This window comes from Rattus rattus, chromosome 6 (assembly GCF_011064425.1).
Source record: "Rattus rattus isolate New Zealand chromosome 6, Rrattus_CSIRO_v1, whole genome shotgun sequence".
Taxonomy (NCBI): domain Eukaryota; kingdom Metazoa; phylum Chordata; class Mammalia; order Rodentia; family Muridae; genus Rattus; species Rattus rattus.
This window is the reverse complement of record NC_046159.1, coordinates 12,577,228-12,592,192: the sequence shown is the minus strand read 5'-3', so window position 1 is coordinate 12,592,192 and position 14,965 is coordinate 12,577,228. Positions and strand designations below refer to the sequence as shown.

The window sequence follows — 14,965 nt, the reverse complement described above, 5'->3', positions numbered from 1 at the left end:
AGCGAGCACCTTTGCCCGCAGAACCATCTCGCCCACCCTATTCTCACCGTCTAACCCCCAGGATGCTTTGCATATCCCACAGATCAATAAATGTATGTATATGGCACAATAAAAGAAATATATGACAGGTGTTGGGTGCCTTCTTTTTCCTGCAATGTCATTTCACTGTTACCTCTCCAGGGCTCACTGCAAAGCTGTCCCCTAGGTAGCTACCAAAGACCCTGTGCAAAGATTGACGGGAATTATTTGTGGAAATTCTTGTTCATTGTGCCGGAGAGTTTTATATTCATCTGAGGAGGAAACCTCAGCCAACCGTGCCTCTGTAAGATTGTACCGTGGGCAATGCCTGCAGAGCGTTTTCTTAAGTGATTGATGGGGGAGGACCCAGACCGAGCCACGCCATCCCTGTTCTTATGGTCCTAGACTCTATGAGAGAGCAAACCAAGTAAACTCTACAGGCCAGGAAGCAGCACTGCTCCATGACCTCTGCATCAGCTCCTGCCTCCAGGTTCCTGCCCTGCTTGAGTTCCTGTCCTGACTTCCTTAGGTGATAGAGTGCTGTGGAAGCCACATACACCCTTTCCTCCCCAAGTTGCTTTGCTCACAGTGTTTTGTTGCAGCAATAGAAACCCTATCTAAGACAGTCCTGGCAGTCTGGGATTCCCCACTTGTAGATAGACGGCATGTTGAAGGCTGAACATCCAATAGGTGGTTTACATCTCTAGCTGTCCATTCTGTTTCTTGAATTGTAGCACAGCCCCTCCCATACCTCTCTCTGGGGCACAAAAGTTGGTTTCCATTTCTGCTACTTTTTATCTCCTTCTCCTTCAAGGGGCAAGAGTGGCACGTGTAGTCAGAGCTCGAAAGCTCAAAGCTGCCCCCCCCCGACTCCTCCCTCCATTAGCCTCAATAGCAGGCCTTTGGAGATCAGGTCTGCTTGTACACTGTGTACTTCCTGAGGGAAAGTGTGGGAAATGTTTCCAGTTCTGAATTTTGGTAGTTTATATTCCGTATCTCCTAGTGCACAATGAAGCTGAGATATTTTGGTAGTCATTGATGATCAGCTTTTCCGTATTCTCGCCTTGGCTCTTGGCTTCCACACATAGCCTCACCGACAACAGATACTTTTCTATACAGGCTTGAAATAAAGCTTTCCATCTAGTCAATACAGCAGCATGTAGGATGATGTCATTATGCTGGTGAAGGCAGGTACAAAGTAGAATGAGGCCTGTCATTGGACAAGAAAGAAGGGTGGGCAGGCGAAAAGTTTTAGAGAGGAGGAGGAGGAGACTGGAGCAAGGAGAGAAGGAGGAGCAGCGGAGAGAACATGGAGGTGGATGTTAAAATTCCACTCTGTACACTTAAGGTTGTTATGAATATTCTTAAGGGATGGATGTGTACAGGGCTTTGTGTGTCTAGGTGGGCAATTATATCTTATCAATTGGATCAGAGGTTGTTGTGTTGTGTGTTCTTTCTTTTTTTTTTTTTTTTTTTGGAGCTGGGGACCAACCCAGGGCCTTGCGCTTTACTAGGCAAGCACTCTACCACTGAGCTAAATCCCCAACCCTTTGTGTGTTCTTTCATGTGGCGATCCAATTGAATTCCAGAGAGTGTGTGGTGGCTGGAGACACTGGGCCACCACGGAATTGGGATGTGTATGTCTGGCATGGTGGTAACCTGCCTTGGGAACTAACTGGGTAGAGAGATTGTCACCGGGCTCAGAGAGAAGCCATTGGCAGTGTGATATGGGATGGAGCAGAGCGGGTGAGACGCTTTGCTGACTGAGATGAAGAGATCTAACAGATCTCTTGGGTCATTATGGTACCAGACCTAGAGCAGGATAAAAGACAATTTTTATAATTTTACAGCAACAGTAGCAGGCCTAAATCCCATTTTTTAACAATGTTTTGGGGGACATGCATGTAGGAACTTGTTTCAAGTATGGATGAAGTTTTTACTAACCGGTAGAATGCCTTGGTCATAAGACAGGGTGCCTACAAATGACCTCGCTGGGTCAGCCTGTCACAGAGAGGGAGGAAAGAAAGAATGGAGAGTCAGAGGTGTCAGCTCCTGAGGCTACATAACAGGTAGTCATCTGTCCTGCATCTGGACCTCAATCATGCCGCACGGCTGCATCCTAAGCCCACAGAAAGAGACGTTGGAACTGCTCTATCCCCTTATGGGTGCAAGCAATACCCTCACTGCCCCCTGTGAAGAGCCTTTCCTGGCCCCAGGTACCCCTTTCCCTCAGGAGTGTCTGTCCCACCCTGTTCTGGAATAAACAATCAGGTCTGTTGAGATCAGGTTCCAGTTTCTTTTTCTGTCTCTCTCCACTACTTAAGCATTCCCACACTAACACATCCTCTCTCTCTCTCTCTCTCTCTCTCTCTCTCTCTCTCTCTCTCTCTCTCTCTCTCTCTCTTCTCTCTGGTTCCCATGCGTGTCTTCTGTTTTGGGAGTGCACTGATCCGATCTTGAAAGCTAATAAAAATCTCTGAAGAAAGGCCGTTTGCCTCTCTGCTGGCTCTTCATTGATTTGTTACTACTTGGGGTCACCGATTTCAAAAGCAAACAGCGGGAGTCTGCTCACCCGAACCTCTCCAACTGCTTAGATAGAAAACATAGCCTACATCGCACCAGCACGGACATCATTTATTAACTCATGCAACCAAGACGCTGACTGTACGGTTCCGGCACGGTTCGCACTAGAGGCTCATTGTGCACTCTGGCCTGTCTTCTCTCTGTTTCGTAGCGCTGCCTCCGTTGAGTTGGTTTCTCAGGGAGGCAAATTCTTCTTTCTTGGTGGTGAGATTTAGCTGCCAGCAACTCTGAGTGCCCATGTGCGCTGCTTTTGTAATCACTCAAAGGAGAGATTCTGACTGCTGCGCTCCTAAAATGAATTTCGGAAACGTACCCTGACTCCTTGTTCAGCGGCCCTGGCGCCAGCAGCCGCAGGGGTCGCAGCAGCAGGACTCCATCCCCTTCATCCCTGTCATCATTGTTTTCATCAACGCCATGAAAGCTAACATGGTTGCTCTGGATCTGTTTTGAGCCCTTGGTGTTAAAAATGTGTGTATTAACGTTTCTATGTGGGCGCGTGTAAAAGCACACATGTACATGCATGCACGTATGTGTGGAGGCCAGAAGTCATTGAGGGTCCTCCTCGGATTGTCATTTCATCATGGATCTCTGGCCAAGTAATAGGCAAGCAAGTGTGCCCCTTGGGGACCTTGAATGGGTAAGACAGAGGCACAGAGGGAAGGGCAAATGGACAGCCAAGGACGCCGCCATGCTCAGCTTTCAGTCATCGTGTGGTAACAGCCTTTTCCAGGTCTGGCTGAGTAGCTGCAGGAGAGAGGTCCTTTGTGAGGTTCCTGTGGAGGGCAGAGCAAAGACAGGTCTGTGTAGGGCGATGCCTTCTCAGAGCAGGGATATTCTGCCCTTGTCTGTCTGCACTTCCATCTCCTCTCCCGTAAGAGCACACTAAGCACTAAGAGCTTACTGTGTTTGATGCCTCATGTGTTGAGTACTTTGTCTCCGGCTGGTGGCATTATTTTCCTGGCTGTGGAGTCTTTCAGGAGGTGGAGTCTGGCTGGAGGACGTGAGTCACAAGGGGCAGCAGGTCTTGAGGTTTGACATCCTGCCCCATATCTGCTTCTGTAGTTCTTGGTGCTTCTGGTACCAAACCTTTCCGGCTCTGGTGTTCTGTACGTTTAGAAGTCAAGTGAAGCTCTCCTCCTGGTCTTGGTGACAGCTATTGGGTAAAGTAGCCGATATAGACGCCTTTAGGTAGGGGTTTCAGACTTTTCTCTCTCGCTAGTCTTCTGTGGTATGGTGGGAAGTGTGAGCCTCAGACTCTGGTAACAAATAGGAGCGAAAAGTTTAAATAGTTCCTTTAAAAGGGAGCCGGTAGATTCCTTTGCTCTTTGCTTTTGGACGAGATAAGGACACTGACCAAACAGAGGCAAACAACAACCATTGGAGCAGGGGTGCACTTCTTGCTGGAAGCTGTGAAAAACAAAGAAGACACAACTTAGAGATGAGCTCGGTGGCAGAGATTTTTAAACATCCATCTTTTAAGTAGCGAGTGCTGGGACATGGCCTCAACCCTCCCACGTGGGTGCCAGAAGCCAGTGGGTCTCTGTAGACCAGACTCTTTACCTAGCAAGTTTAAGGCCAGCCAGGGCTACATAGTGAGGCAGTGAATCAGAAGTATGTATGTGTTTATGTATGTATGTATGTATGTATGTATGTATGTATGTATGTATGATTGTACATATGCATGTATGTATGTACATATGTATATATGTACGTACATATGTATATATATGTACATATGCATGTATGTATTATCTTTGTATGTACGAATGTATATATGTATGTGTGTATGTATGATTGTACATATGCATGTATGTATGTACATATGTATATATGTATGTACATATGCATGTATGTATTATCTTTGTATGTATATATGTATGTGTGTATGTATGGATGCATATATGTATGTATGTATGTGTGTGTGTACATATGCATGTATGTATTATCTTTGTATGTATTAATGTATATATGTATGTATGTATGTGTGTGTACATATGCATGTATGTATTATCTTTGTATGTATTAATGTATATATGTATGTATGTATGAATGTATGAATGTATGTATGTATGAATATATGTATTTATGTATGAATGTATGTATGTATGAATGTATGTATGAATGTATATATGAATGTATGTATTTATGTATGAATGAATGTATTATGTATGTATGAATGTATGGATGTATTATGTATGAATATATATGTATGCATGATGTATGTATGTATGTATGATGTATGTATGAATGTATATATGAATGTATGTATTTATGTATGAATGAATGTATTATGTATGTATGAATGTATGGATGTATTATGTATGAATATATATGTATGCATGATGTATGTATGTATGTATGAATGTATATATATGTATGAATATATATATATGTATATATATGTATGTATGTGTGCATAAATGTATGTATGTATGTTGGAGTTGAGTCTCATTCCAGTTCTGGCTGGTCTGGAAGTTGCTATGGAGACAGGTAGCCTCTACCTTGTAGAGATCCACCTGCCCCTGCGTCCTGTGCATAATTCGACTGTACTTTGAAATAAACGAGTAGAGGTGCCCATGTAGGCGGTTGTGAGCCCCCCGTAATGTGTGCTGGGAACTGAACTGCGTTCCTCTGCGGGAGCTGCAGTGGCTCTTAACTGACGAGCTCGCTCACCAGCCCCAGCAGCAGAGAATTGTCTTTGGAAAGTAGTTCATTTCTTCCCTGACCTAACGCAACGTCTCTCCAATGGAAACCTTTGACGTCAGTTCCTTTTAAAATCCCAAAGAACTCTCTACTGGGGTTGGAATGCAAATGCCCCGCCGGCTCTGTTCTTGCGTTCAGTCTCCTGTGGGTGGTGCTGCACGCTAACCCTTACTGGGTGCAGCCTTGGTGGAAGAATTGCTCACTGGAGGCAGGCCCTATTTCTTGTCTGCTTCTTGTTTCCTGTAGACTCGCCTGTCAAGGGCCTTCCCCCCTGTGATGAACTGCACCACCTCAAGCATGAGCCAAAATAAACCCTTGGTCCCTCAAGGCACTGCCACGGTATGAAGATGAGGACCCAAGCAGGGTCCTCTTTGGTTTCCTGACTCAGTTATTTTCATATGATGAGAACAGAGAGAGGCTTGTTCAGGCCCTGGCACCAGCAGCGGTCACAGCAGCACTACTCCATCCCCTTCATCCCTGTCACCATTATCCTTCTATCACTGCATGAAAGCTAACATGGTTATTCTCCATTTGTTTGAGCCCTTGGCATTAAAAATGTGTGTATTAACGTTTCTATGTGGATGCATGTAAAAGTGCACATGTACATGCATGGACATATGTGTGGAGGCCAGAGGTCACTGAGTGTCTTCCTCTATCATACTCCACATTATTATTATTATTATTATTATTATTATTATTATTATTATATTATTTATTTGAGACAGTATCTCCCTGACCCTGGAGTTAACTGGTTGGCTATCATGGCTGGCCGTTCACGCTGGGTTCCACCTGTCACTTCCTGTCCCCCTTCAGTGCTATGTTTTTACATGTGTGTAACCACACCTGATTTTTTTGTATGTGTGTGTGTGTCTCAACTTGACACAACTAAACTCATCAGAGAGGAAGAAGCCTCAGTTGAGGAAATGCCTCCATGAGATCCAGCAGGTAAGGCATTTTCTCCATTAGTAATCAGTGTGGGAAGGTCCAGCCTGTGGTGGGTGGGATCATCCTTGGCACAGTGGTCCTGAGTTCTGTAAGAAAGCAAGCTGAGCAAGCCTTGGGGAGCAAAGTTAGTCAGCAGCACCCCTCCATGGCTTTTCATCAGCTCCTGCCTCTAAGACCCTGCCCTGTGTGAGTTCCTGTTCTGTCTGACTCCATTTATTTATTTATTTGTTTATTTATTTGTTTGTTTATTTTTCTGGAGCTGAGGACCGAGACCAGGGCCTTACACTTGCTAGGCAAGTGCTGTACCACTGAGCTAAACCCCAAACCCATGACTCCCTTTAATAACGAACAGCGAGATGGAAGCGTAAGCTGATTAAACCCCTTCCTCCCCAGCTGACTTACTGTCTGTTCTTGGTGTTCTGTAGAAGCAATAGGAACCTGGACTACGACAACCTGGCTGCTGGCCATCCCCACTGCGTGCTCTAGCTTGTGTAGCCCGGGATTTACTGGCTCAGTCACCCAGCCTCCCACAACACCTGTTAACTTATTCAGTCCTCACAACAAACTTACAGGGTACTTATTTTCCTTGTCTTCATTTTGTAATTGATAAAACTGTAGCTGAGAGCTGTGAATGTCACAGGTGTGGTGAAGACAGAGGTCTGTGAATGCCACAGGTGTAGTACATGCAGTGGACAGGGATGTCACAGGTGTGGTGCAGGTGGCAGGCAGAGGGACGTCACTGTCACAGGTGTAGTGCAGGCAGACGGATGTCAATGTCACAGGTGTGGTGCAGGTGGCAGGCAGAGGAATGTCACTGTCACAGGTGTGGTGCAGGTGGCAGGCAGAGGGATGTCAATGTCACAGATGTAGTGCAGGCAGAGGGATGTCACTGTCACAGGTGTGGTGCAGGTGTCAGGAAAAGGGATGCCAATGTCACAGGTGTGGTACAGGTGGCAGGCAGAGGGATGTCAATGTCACAGGTGTAGTGAAGACAGAGGTCTGTGAATGCTACAGATGTAGTACATGCAGTGGACAGGGATGTCACAGGTGTGGTGCAGGCAGAGGGATGTCAATGTCACAGGTGTGGTGCAGGTGGCAGGCAGAGGGATGTCACTGTCACAGGTGTGGTGCAGGCAGAGGGACGTCAATGTCACAGGTGTGGTGCAGGCAGAGGGATGTCAATGTCACAGGTGTGTGCGGGCAGGGGCAATGTCCTTTAGGCTGATTCGCCCTTGGGAGGCTCTTTCCTTAGATACTTCCATGACTAACTCTCCTCCGCCCCCTTTACTCAGTGTTACTTTCTCTGGTGCTTTCCCAATAGCCCACCTTAATACTGCAACAGATCCACACGGCATCCCCAGCCCCTGGTCCTGCTCAGTTCTGTTCCTAGCACCTGCTACCTCCTCCTCTGCGGCTCCTTTTGTTCTCTCACTGGCTGGGCTGTCTCATCACACTGGGGTAGAAGTCCCCACAAGGGCAGAGGGGTCCACCGAGCCATTTCCCACGGCGGGAACAGTGTCGGCACAGGAAGTGCACGGTGGACATTGGCCGGATTCTGGCCCTCCAGCTGATCTACTAGGAGCATGCTACTGCACCGTCACACAGTGGCATGGTGTCCTATAATCCTGCCCATCCTCTTCAGACCCTGGTATACTCAGTTTGTATTCGTTTTAACTGTGGGGAGTGTGTGGCCCCTGAGTTAGGCTGGGTGCCTGAAGAAGCCGGAGGCTTCACAGTCTGCGGGACTGGAGTTACAGTAGCTGTCGCTGGCTGCTGTGTGTTCTGGAATTGAAACTCAGGCTCTTTGCCAGATGTTCTTAACTGCTGGGCCATCTCTCCAGGCCCCAATTTTGTATTTTTTTTTTTTTTTTTAAGATTTACTTATTTATTTTATATGTATGAGCACACTGTTGCTGTCACCAGAAGAGGGCATCGGATCCCATTACAGATGGTTGTGAGCCACCATGTGGTTTTCTGGGAATTGAACTCAGGACCCCTGGAAGAACAGTCAGTGCTCTTAACCACTGAGCCATCCCTCCAGCCCCCAGTTTTGTATTTTTTTAAATGCCATGCTACCAGGTTAAATTAGCTTTTCCTTCCTGTTCATCTTTAGAATATTCCCTAGGAAAAAGTGGGCACTGAAATTGTGGTAGAGCTTCTCTTTCCGTGTCTGTCTCTGATCTCTCTGTCAGCCTCACTAAAGCACATGCTTATACTATTAAGTCATTAGCCGTCCTTCATATGCAAAGGCCTTCCCAGTTTCTTGCTTCTGTTTGAGCAGGTAAAGCTGCTGACCCTGACTCCACCATTCACTCACTTTTAACTCAGGTCAGATTCAATTACTGGTTCTTTCAGACTGGGACTCAGCCTAGAGTTCACTATATACTCCAGGCTGGCCTTGGACTTGCAGCAATCCTCCTGCCTCAGCCTCTCCTAGTGTCAAGATTACAATCATAAGACAGAATAAACCGCTCTACCCACTCCCCGAGACAGTCACTTTACTTCAGGGTCAGTGGTGCACCACATGTTAAGGTATTTCTTCTCACCGGAATCTTCAGTATATGTTCAAACGATAACTTTCTTTTTCAAGAGTAGCAACAGGCACAGAGGCTGATCCCCTCCCCCAAGGCCACAACACCATGGCTTGTCACTGGCAAAGGTCATAGGTAAAACTAAGTTGCTACAAACAGTGCCTGTGTTTTTCTAGTAAGCATGCCAAGAATTTTGATGATCTAAAACATTTTGACATAAATCCTTCTTTGTAAGTCCAGTGATAAAGAGCAGTGTGTGTGTGTGTGTGTGTGTGTGTGTGTGTGTGTGTGTTTGGCACACATACTGTGTTGCTGAAAGAAACCATTTAAGGGAGAAAAACAAACTAACATTAGTTGGCATACTCTGAATCTTTTAAGAAACATGAAAACACGTTGCTATGGTAACCAGTATAGGTCATGCGAGGGACAACAGAATAATTAGGGAGGACAGGGCAGTGTAGAATAATTAAAATGTTTCATTTTCATATTTCCTCCCTTGAATCTTCTTTTGCTACCAGTTTGAGCTCTTGGCTTGCTTCTGAATGGTCAGCTCCCTGGCACTTGGAACTTGGGCAGCGGCCGTCAAGGCTTATTAAAAGTCTATGTTTTTCATGTAATACAGAATGTAAAATCGTCAATTTTACTTTTAATGACTTTTTTCTCATCAAGTGTGCTATGAAAATTGTACATGAAGTATTTCAGAAACGTCACCACTCATAAACTAGATTGAGTCTCAATCTGAGTAGCAAGATGAAATCTTGTGTAATTTTGGTCTGTCCCTAGTGGGACGCCAAACGTCCTTTCATCCAGTGTTTCCACCTAGTATAGGCTACCCACCCAGGCCATTCCTCTCATGTCTTCTCATATTACAGCAAGGAGAGGCAGTAAGCTACAATAAGGTAGTTTGGGGTAGGGAGAGTGAACATTGAAAATACTTTGGCTTATTATAAATTCAATTTTATCATAGGTGAGTATATATAGACAAAAACATCATATATGTAGAGTTTTGTAGTGCCTAGGTTTATAACCACCTCCTGGGTCGCTGGAACACAGCTCAATGGACAGGGACCCAATGTCCACTGCAGAGACTCTTTCTTTTAAAAGGAAGAAGAGGGCGGGACTTGAAGCAGAAAGTAAACTTAGTTGGTCAGTTTCATTGCCACTTGGGGCCAGTTTCCCTGTTTTCAACTCCCCTACTCCGAGCCCACTCAGTAAAAAATAAATAACAAATAAAAATCCCTTCTATAAGTGAAGGTGGTTTCTGGTTCTCACACGTACAGATCCAATTCAGAGCAAGCTCACCTTTCAGCAGCTGGCAGTTGTACCTGCTCACGCTCCCAGCAGACCGCAAGTTTATCAAATCTCCTCTGAGGCTGCAGTTCTTACTCACGACTTCAAATAACTCATAGGGGGGGATCAAGACTTCCTTCCTGAGAGAGAAGTCTTGCACGGAGGCGCCCAGACAAGTGAAAACGGTAAACAGTGTTTGGTTTCCAGACACCTCTGTCTCCTCCTTCAGCAGGGAGGCAGAGAGGAACTGGCCGAACCGAACGGTAGAACCCACATTGGCTTCGATGTTCGCGTCCGTCATCCTGTGGTGTACCCTGTAACACAGACTGCCGTTCTTGGTAGAGCTCTCTTTCCTCAGCAGCTGGATGGCTGAGGTGAGGTAGTAGTGCAGATACTTGAAGTGGAATGACTGTCTGTACTGCCCAGGAGACCCCGCAGCCCTGGTCATGGCCTCGGCGAAGTCAGAGCTCACGTTGAGATTCAAGGTGAAAACCAAGATGGCCACAGCGTGCACAGGAGTCATGCTCTCAGGGAGGGACGTTGCCTGGTTCAGCCAGGTTAGGTGGGCTTTTTGCCACGCCCTGGAGTAATACTTATGAGTGTCTATTTCCCTCACGAAATAGTCTCCTTGATTTAGCTCCTCCAGCACCTGTTTGCTACAGCCTCGGTACTGATCATCGAAGGAATCCGGTGTCAAGTCCACGTCGACCTTACGAGCAGCCTGAGAGAAGAAGAAATCTTGGTTTGCATGAGTGAAATCAGATGGGAATGAGGTTGCAGATGTTTGTGCCTTACAAGTGCTGGCTGAAGTACTTCACCCGGAATGGTCAAGCTGCGGCTATCATAGTGACTCCATGCTAGGCTTGGAATAATAATAATAATAATAATAATAATAATAGTAATAATAATAATAATAATATGGAAAGCTCCAAGACTCATCTCCTCAGGGAGGAAGCGTTCTCCGTCATAGAACTCACGAAACTCCTGTATCGGAGTTTGTTGACAGTAAAGCACTCACCTCATGGTTTGACTACACTTTCTACTTCCTACAGTTTCCTCCCCCTCATGGTCTCTCCTGGGTGTCAGAAAGCATAAAGAGCCGGGTGTGGTAGCTCATGCCTATAACCCTAGCACTTAGAAGGCCAAAACAGGAGAATTGCTATGAGTTTGAGCAAGCCTGACTACACGGTGAGTTCAAGGATGGCCTGCACTGCAGTGTGGGACCCTGTCCCAGCCCAAGCAACCCACAGACTGAAAGCAACCTTATGTTCATAGATACACTTTTAACTGTATATCCTGCTGTGTGTGCGCATACACACGGAAGGCAGGGGTCAGTGACATGGCTCTTTCTCCATTGCTCTCCACTTAACTTTTAGAGACAAGGTCCTGCCCTGAGCCAGGAATTTGGCAGTTTAGCTCAGTGGTCAGCTAGTGCTCTCCGGAGCTCCAGGGATCTGCCTTTCTCATCTCTGCAACCCTTTCCCACTGCTCATGCTGGGTTTCCAGATGCGCGTTCCCCGACTCCTGGGTTTTATATGTACTCCGGGGACCCGAACTCAGGGCCTCACGCTTGTGAATCAAGCACTTTAACCACCAAACCATCTTTCCAGCCACCCTAAATTAAATCTTTCAACTCTATTGAAGAACAACCTTGAATGATAAGTAGCGTTAGGTTTTTCTAAGAGAGACTTCAGTAAATAACCTTCTTGCTGACTTCAATTCTGGGAGGTTGGGGGGGTGGGGAAAGGAGGGAAAAAAATACAGTAAATAAGGAAGCTGAGGTATCACCTTCTTCCTTAATTAGGCCCTGGGGGCCCCGCATACCTCTGAGCCTGGTGGCAAGTTGACCTCAGAGTAAATTCCAGAGCCTGTCAGACCTGTCTCCCCAGTTGCTACAGGACTGAGGCCTCTCAGGTAAGGACTTGTCCTGGGGGAAAGGACCCACAGACATAAGGTTACCCAGGCTCCAGGGTGGAGAGCATCGTGGAACCCCATGCTTGCAGCTATGCTTCCAATGCTCATGGAGAAAGCAGTCTTTCCGGGGGAGCAGAGTGAGCAAAAGGTGGGACCTTGCCTAGGAAAGCCCCTCCTCTTCCGTACGGAGGGGCTGGAAAGGGCACCCCCTTGGGAGTGGGGAAACAGTTGAGTATTGCCTAGGGAGTGCTGAAATGAAGCTGGAGAATTGAAAAGAGGCTCACTGGCTTTCCTCAGCTCCTCAGCGAGGACCTTAGTAACACCACCCATGCTGTCCAGTTGCATACAATCTAGGGTCGACTTTAAAGACTGATTGAATGATGTTAACTAGTACATCAGATTTTAAAACAAGCTTTCATTAATCCAAGCCAAGAATCACATTCTGTCAAATATCAAAATGAACTCCAACACATGTTGGCAGATCTCAAATATTTCCTGTATTATCCATTATCTTAGCTTATTTTAATATATATATATATATCTTAAATTATCTTTATATCTTTAAAATTAGAATACTCCAAACGTGTGCTCCCTGTATAAAAGTTTCAAGTCAAATAGCTTATTGCACATTATTTGTCCTGTAGAAACAGTATTTTAATACTTAAAAGAATCAGCAAAATAACTCAATGGCACATCTATCATGCCAGATTTATGACATAAACTTAAAATTTTTATAGCAATTATTCCCATCACTCTTTACTAACATTGTTTCCTCTTAAATTGCCAGTGGCTACGTTCTTATCACTTAGGTGGCCACCAGGTGACTATCCTATTGGTGCGTTGATCACGCAAGATCCACTTCTCCATAGCCCCTACCTCAGCGCTCCCCGCCGGTGTCTGCTGGACCCAGAGCAACAGCAGCAGCAGCAGCAGCGGAGTGAGCTGCCCTCCTGGAAACCACAGCGCCATTCTTCTGTCTGAAGTACTTGGTAGCCGTGTTCTCTTAGATCTACTGGTTAGTGGGCAGCTGTAATGGTTTGTATCAGCAGCCTCGTCCCTGAATACACTCTAGAATCCTCCTCCGGCTTTTCCCCTTCCGTCTGTGTCTGAGCTTCTGCTCTTGCCGAAACTATGACTTCTGTTGAATATCAACAACCCACGACAGCTTCCTCCAAGGTAGACGTCTCACTCCTTTGAAAGGTTGAAGTCTCCGCGAAAGGGCCAGATGTGCGCGCACACGATGGTTTTTAGTTTAAAGAAGGCGAAAACCCTCCTCTGTCTAGTCCGCTTCCAGGGGAATGCCAAGGGTCTGTTCAGGGTCAGGCTGAGCAATTCAGCCTTGGCTTTCCCAGAATGGCAAGCATAGGCATGTTCCAGGAGTACATGGGGCCAAGTCCTGTTATCTGTGGAGCCCCAGGCCTTCACTGAGCAACAGCAGTGGCATGTGCGGCGCAGCTGGGGAGATGCGATCTTAGGGTGGACCCGTGTCAGGCTCGTCTGGGGCAGCTGATAGCCCTGTCCGGGATGATTGCCCTCCGCAGGAAGCACGGGCTTTAAAAGTTGTAGGTTTTTGCTGTTTCTCCACTGTGTGTTTGAAACATCCTCATCTGGAGACGGTGGCTGTTGGATTCACAGTTTTGAATATGTTTTTCTTCTGGGAGCTTCAGGTTTTCTATCTATTGTATTCTGTGGTGAGTCTCACAGGCGTGTGGAAGCGTGAACATCCACTGTTAAGCACATTTCCTGCTCAAGTCTGGATGCCCTTCCACTGCTCCCGACCTTTCAGAGTCTGCTCGCTCACAGATGTTGTTTACGTTTCCTACGTCTTATTATCTGTGACGAGAAACCAAATTCCGTTCTTGGAAATCGTGGTCCTGCTTTCTTTTTGCCCCGTTAAATATTGGTCTGTCTGAAGTCTCTGAAGACCGCACGGTGTGTCTCCCTCATTAGCAGAAGCTCAGAATACAGAGAGAATCATAAAAGAAGTGCTAACTATCCAAAACCCATTGCCTGGAGAGAGCCACTATTTTTGATTTACATTTTAGCTTTACACCCCCCCCACACACACAGAGAGAGAGAGAGAGAGAGAGAGAGAGAGAGAGAGAGAGAGAGAGCAGAAGTGAAATCACAAGACTTTGTATGCAGTTTCCCATTAATACTTTATCTATTTGCTTATCACACCTGCATATATGTGTGTGTGTTTGTGTACGTATATGTGTGTCTGTGTCTCTGTGTGTGCGTGTGTGTGTCTCTGTGTGTGTATGTGTGTTTTGTATGTGTAGGTATGTGTATGTATATGTATGTGTGTGTGTGTCTATGTGTCTCTGTGTGTGTATGTGTATGTTTGTGTGTGTGTCTTGTGTGTCTCTCTGTGTGTGTATGTGTATTTATGTGTATGTATATGTGTGTGTGTCTGTCTCTGTGTGTCTGTGAATGTGTCTCGGTGTGTCTCTCTGTGTGTATGTGTGTATATGTATATCCGTGTGTGTGTGTGTGTGTGTCTGTTTGTCTGTGTGTCTCTCTGTGTGTGTTTGTTCAACTTGAGTGTCTTCCTCCCTCATTCTCCACCTTAGTTTTTGACCCAGGCTTTCCCTGAACCTGGAGCTCACAGATTTGGGTAAACGGACTGAGAAGCCTCTTGTGTCTGCTTCCCCAGCGGTGGGACTGCAGACGTGCACTGTGTTTGTTCTTTTTGTTGTTGTTTATGAGTTCTTGTGAGCTGCATGGCGCGTGCCTTGCCAGCAGAGCCATCTTTCCAGCCCTAATGATTAATTTTTCAAGAGAGGTTTTTCGAGACAGGGTCTCATGTATCCGAGGCTGGCTTTGAACTCACTGTGAGACTGAAGCTGACGCTCAGCCTTTGATCCTCTGCCTCTATCTCCTGGGTACTGTTGTAGCAGAGGGAAGCCATCATAACCTGTTATTATGGCACTGGGGTTCAAACCGCCCAGGCCTTTATGCTAGACAAGCCCTCTACCAAT

The 14,965-nt window shown here is 46.3% G+C and overlaps 1 protein-coding gene across 1 annotated transcript; it reads right to left on the bottom strand.

Moving 5' to 3' along the window:
• Positions 1–2,631: 2,631 nt before the first annotated feature.
• Art4 (ADP-ribosyltransferase 4 (Dombrock blood group)) lies at positions 2,632–13,188 on the bottom strand. The gene is made up of 3 exons (XM_032907326.1): positions 12,861–13,188; positions 10,083–10,791; positions 2,632–4,008 (listed from the first exon to the last, which is right to left on the bottom strand). Exons 1-3 carry the CDS (start codon positions 12,951–12,953, stop codon positions 3,896–3,898), a joined length of 915 nt encoding a protein of 304 aa, XP_032763217.1. The 5' UTR covers positions 12,954–13,188; the 3' UTR covers positions 2,632–3,895.
• Between the last annotated feature and the right edge of the window lie 1,777 nt (positions 13,189–14,965).

Bases quoted from the DNA above. Each gene is read 5' to 3' on its own strand.
- Art4 (XM_032907326.1), bottom strand. From the start codon at position 12,953: ATGGCGCTGTGGTTTCCAGGAGGGCAGCTCACTCCGCTGCTGCTGCTG. The intron at 10,792-12,860 runs GTAGGGGCTATG...TTCTTCTCTCAG, and splicing joins CACCGGCGGGGAGCGCTGAG to GCTGCTCGTAAGGTCGACGT. The intron at 4,009-10,082 runs GTGAGCTTGCTC...TGTTTTTCACAG, and splicing joins CAACTGCCAGCTGCTGAAAG to CTTCCAGCAAGAAGTGCACC.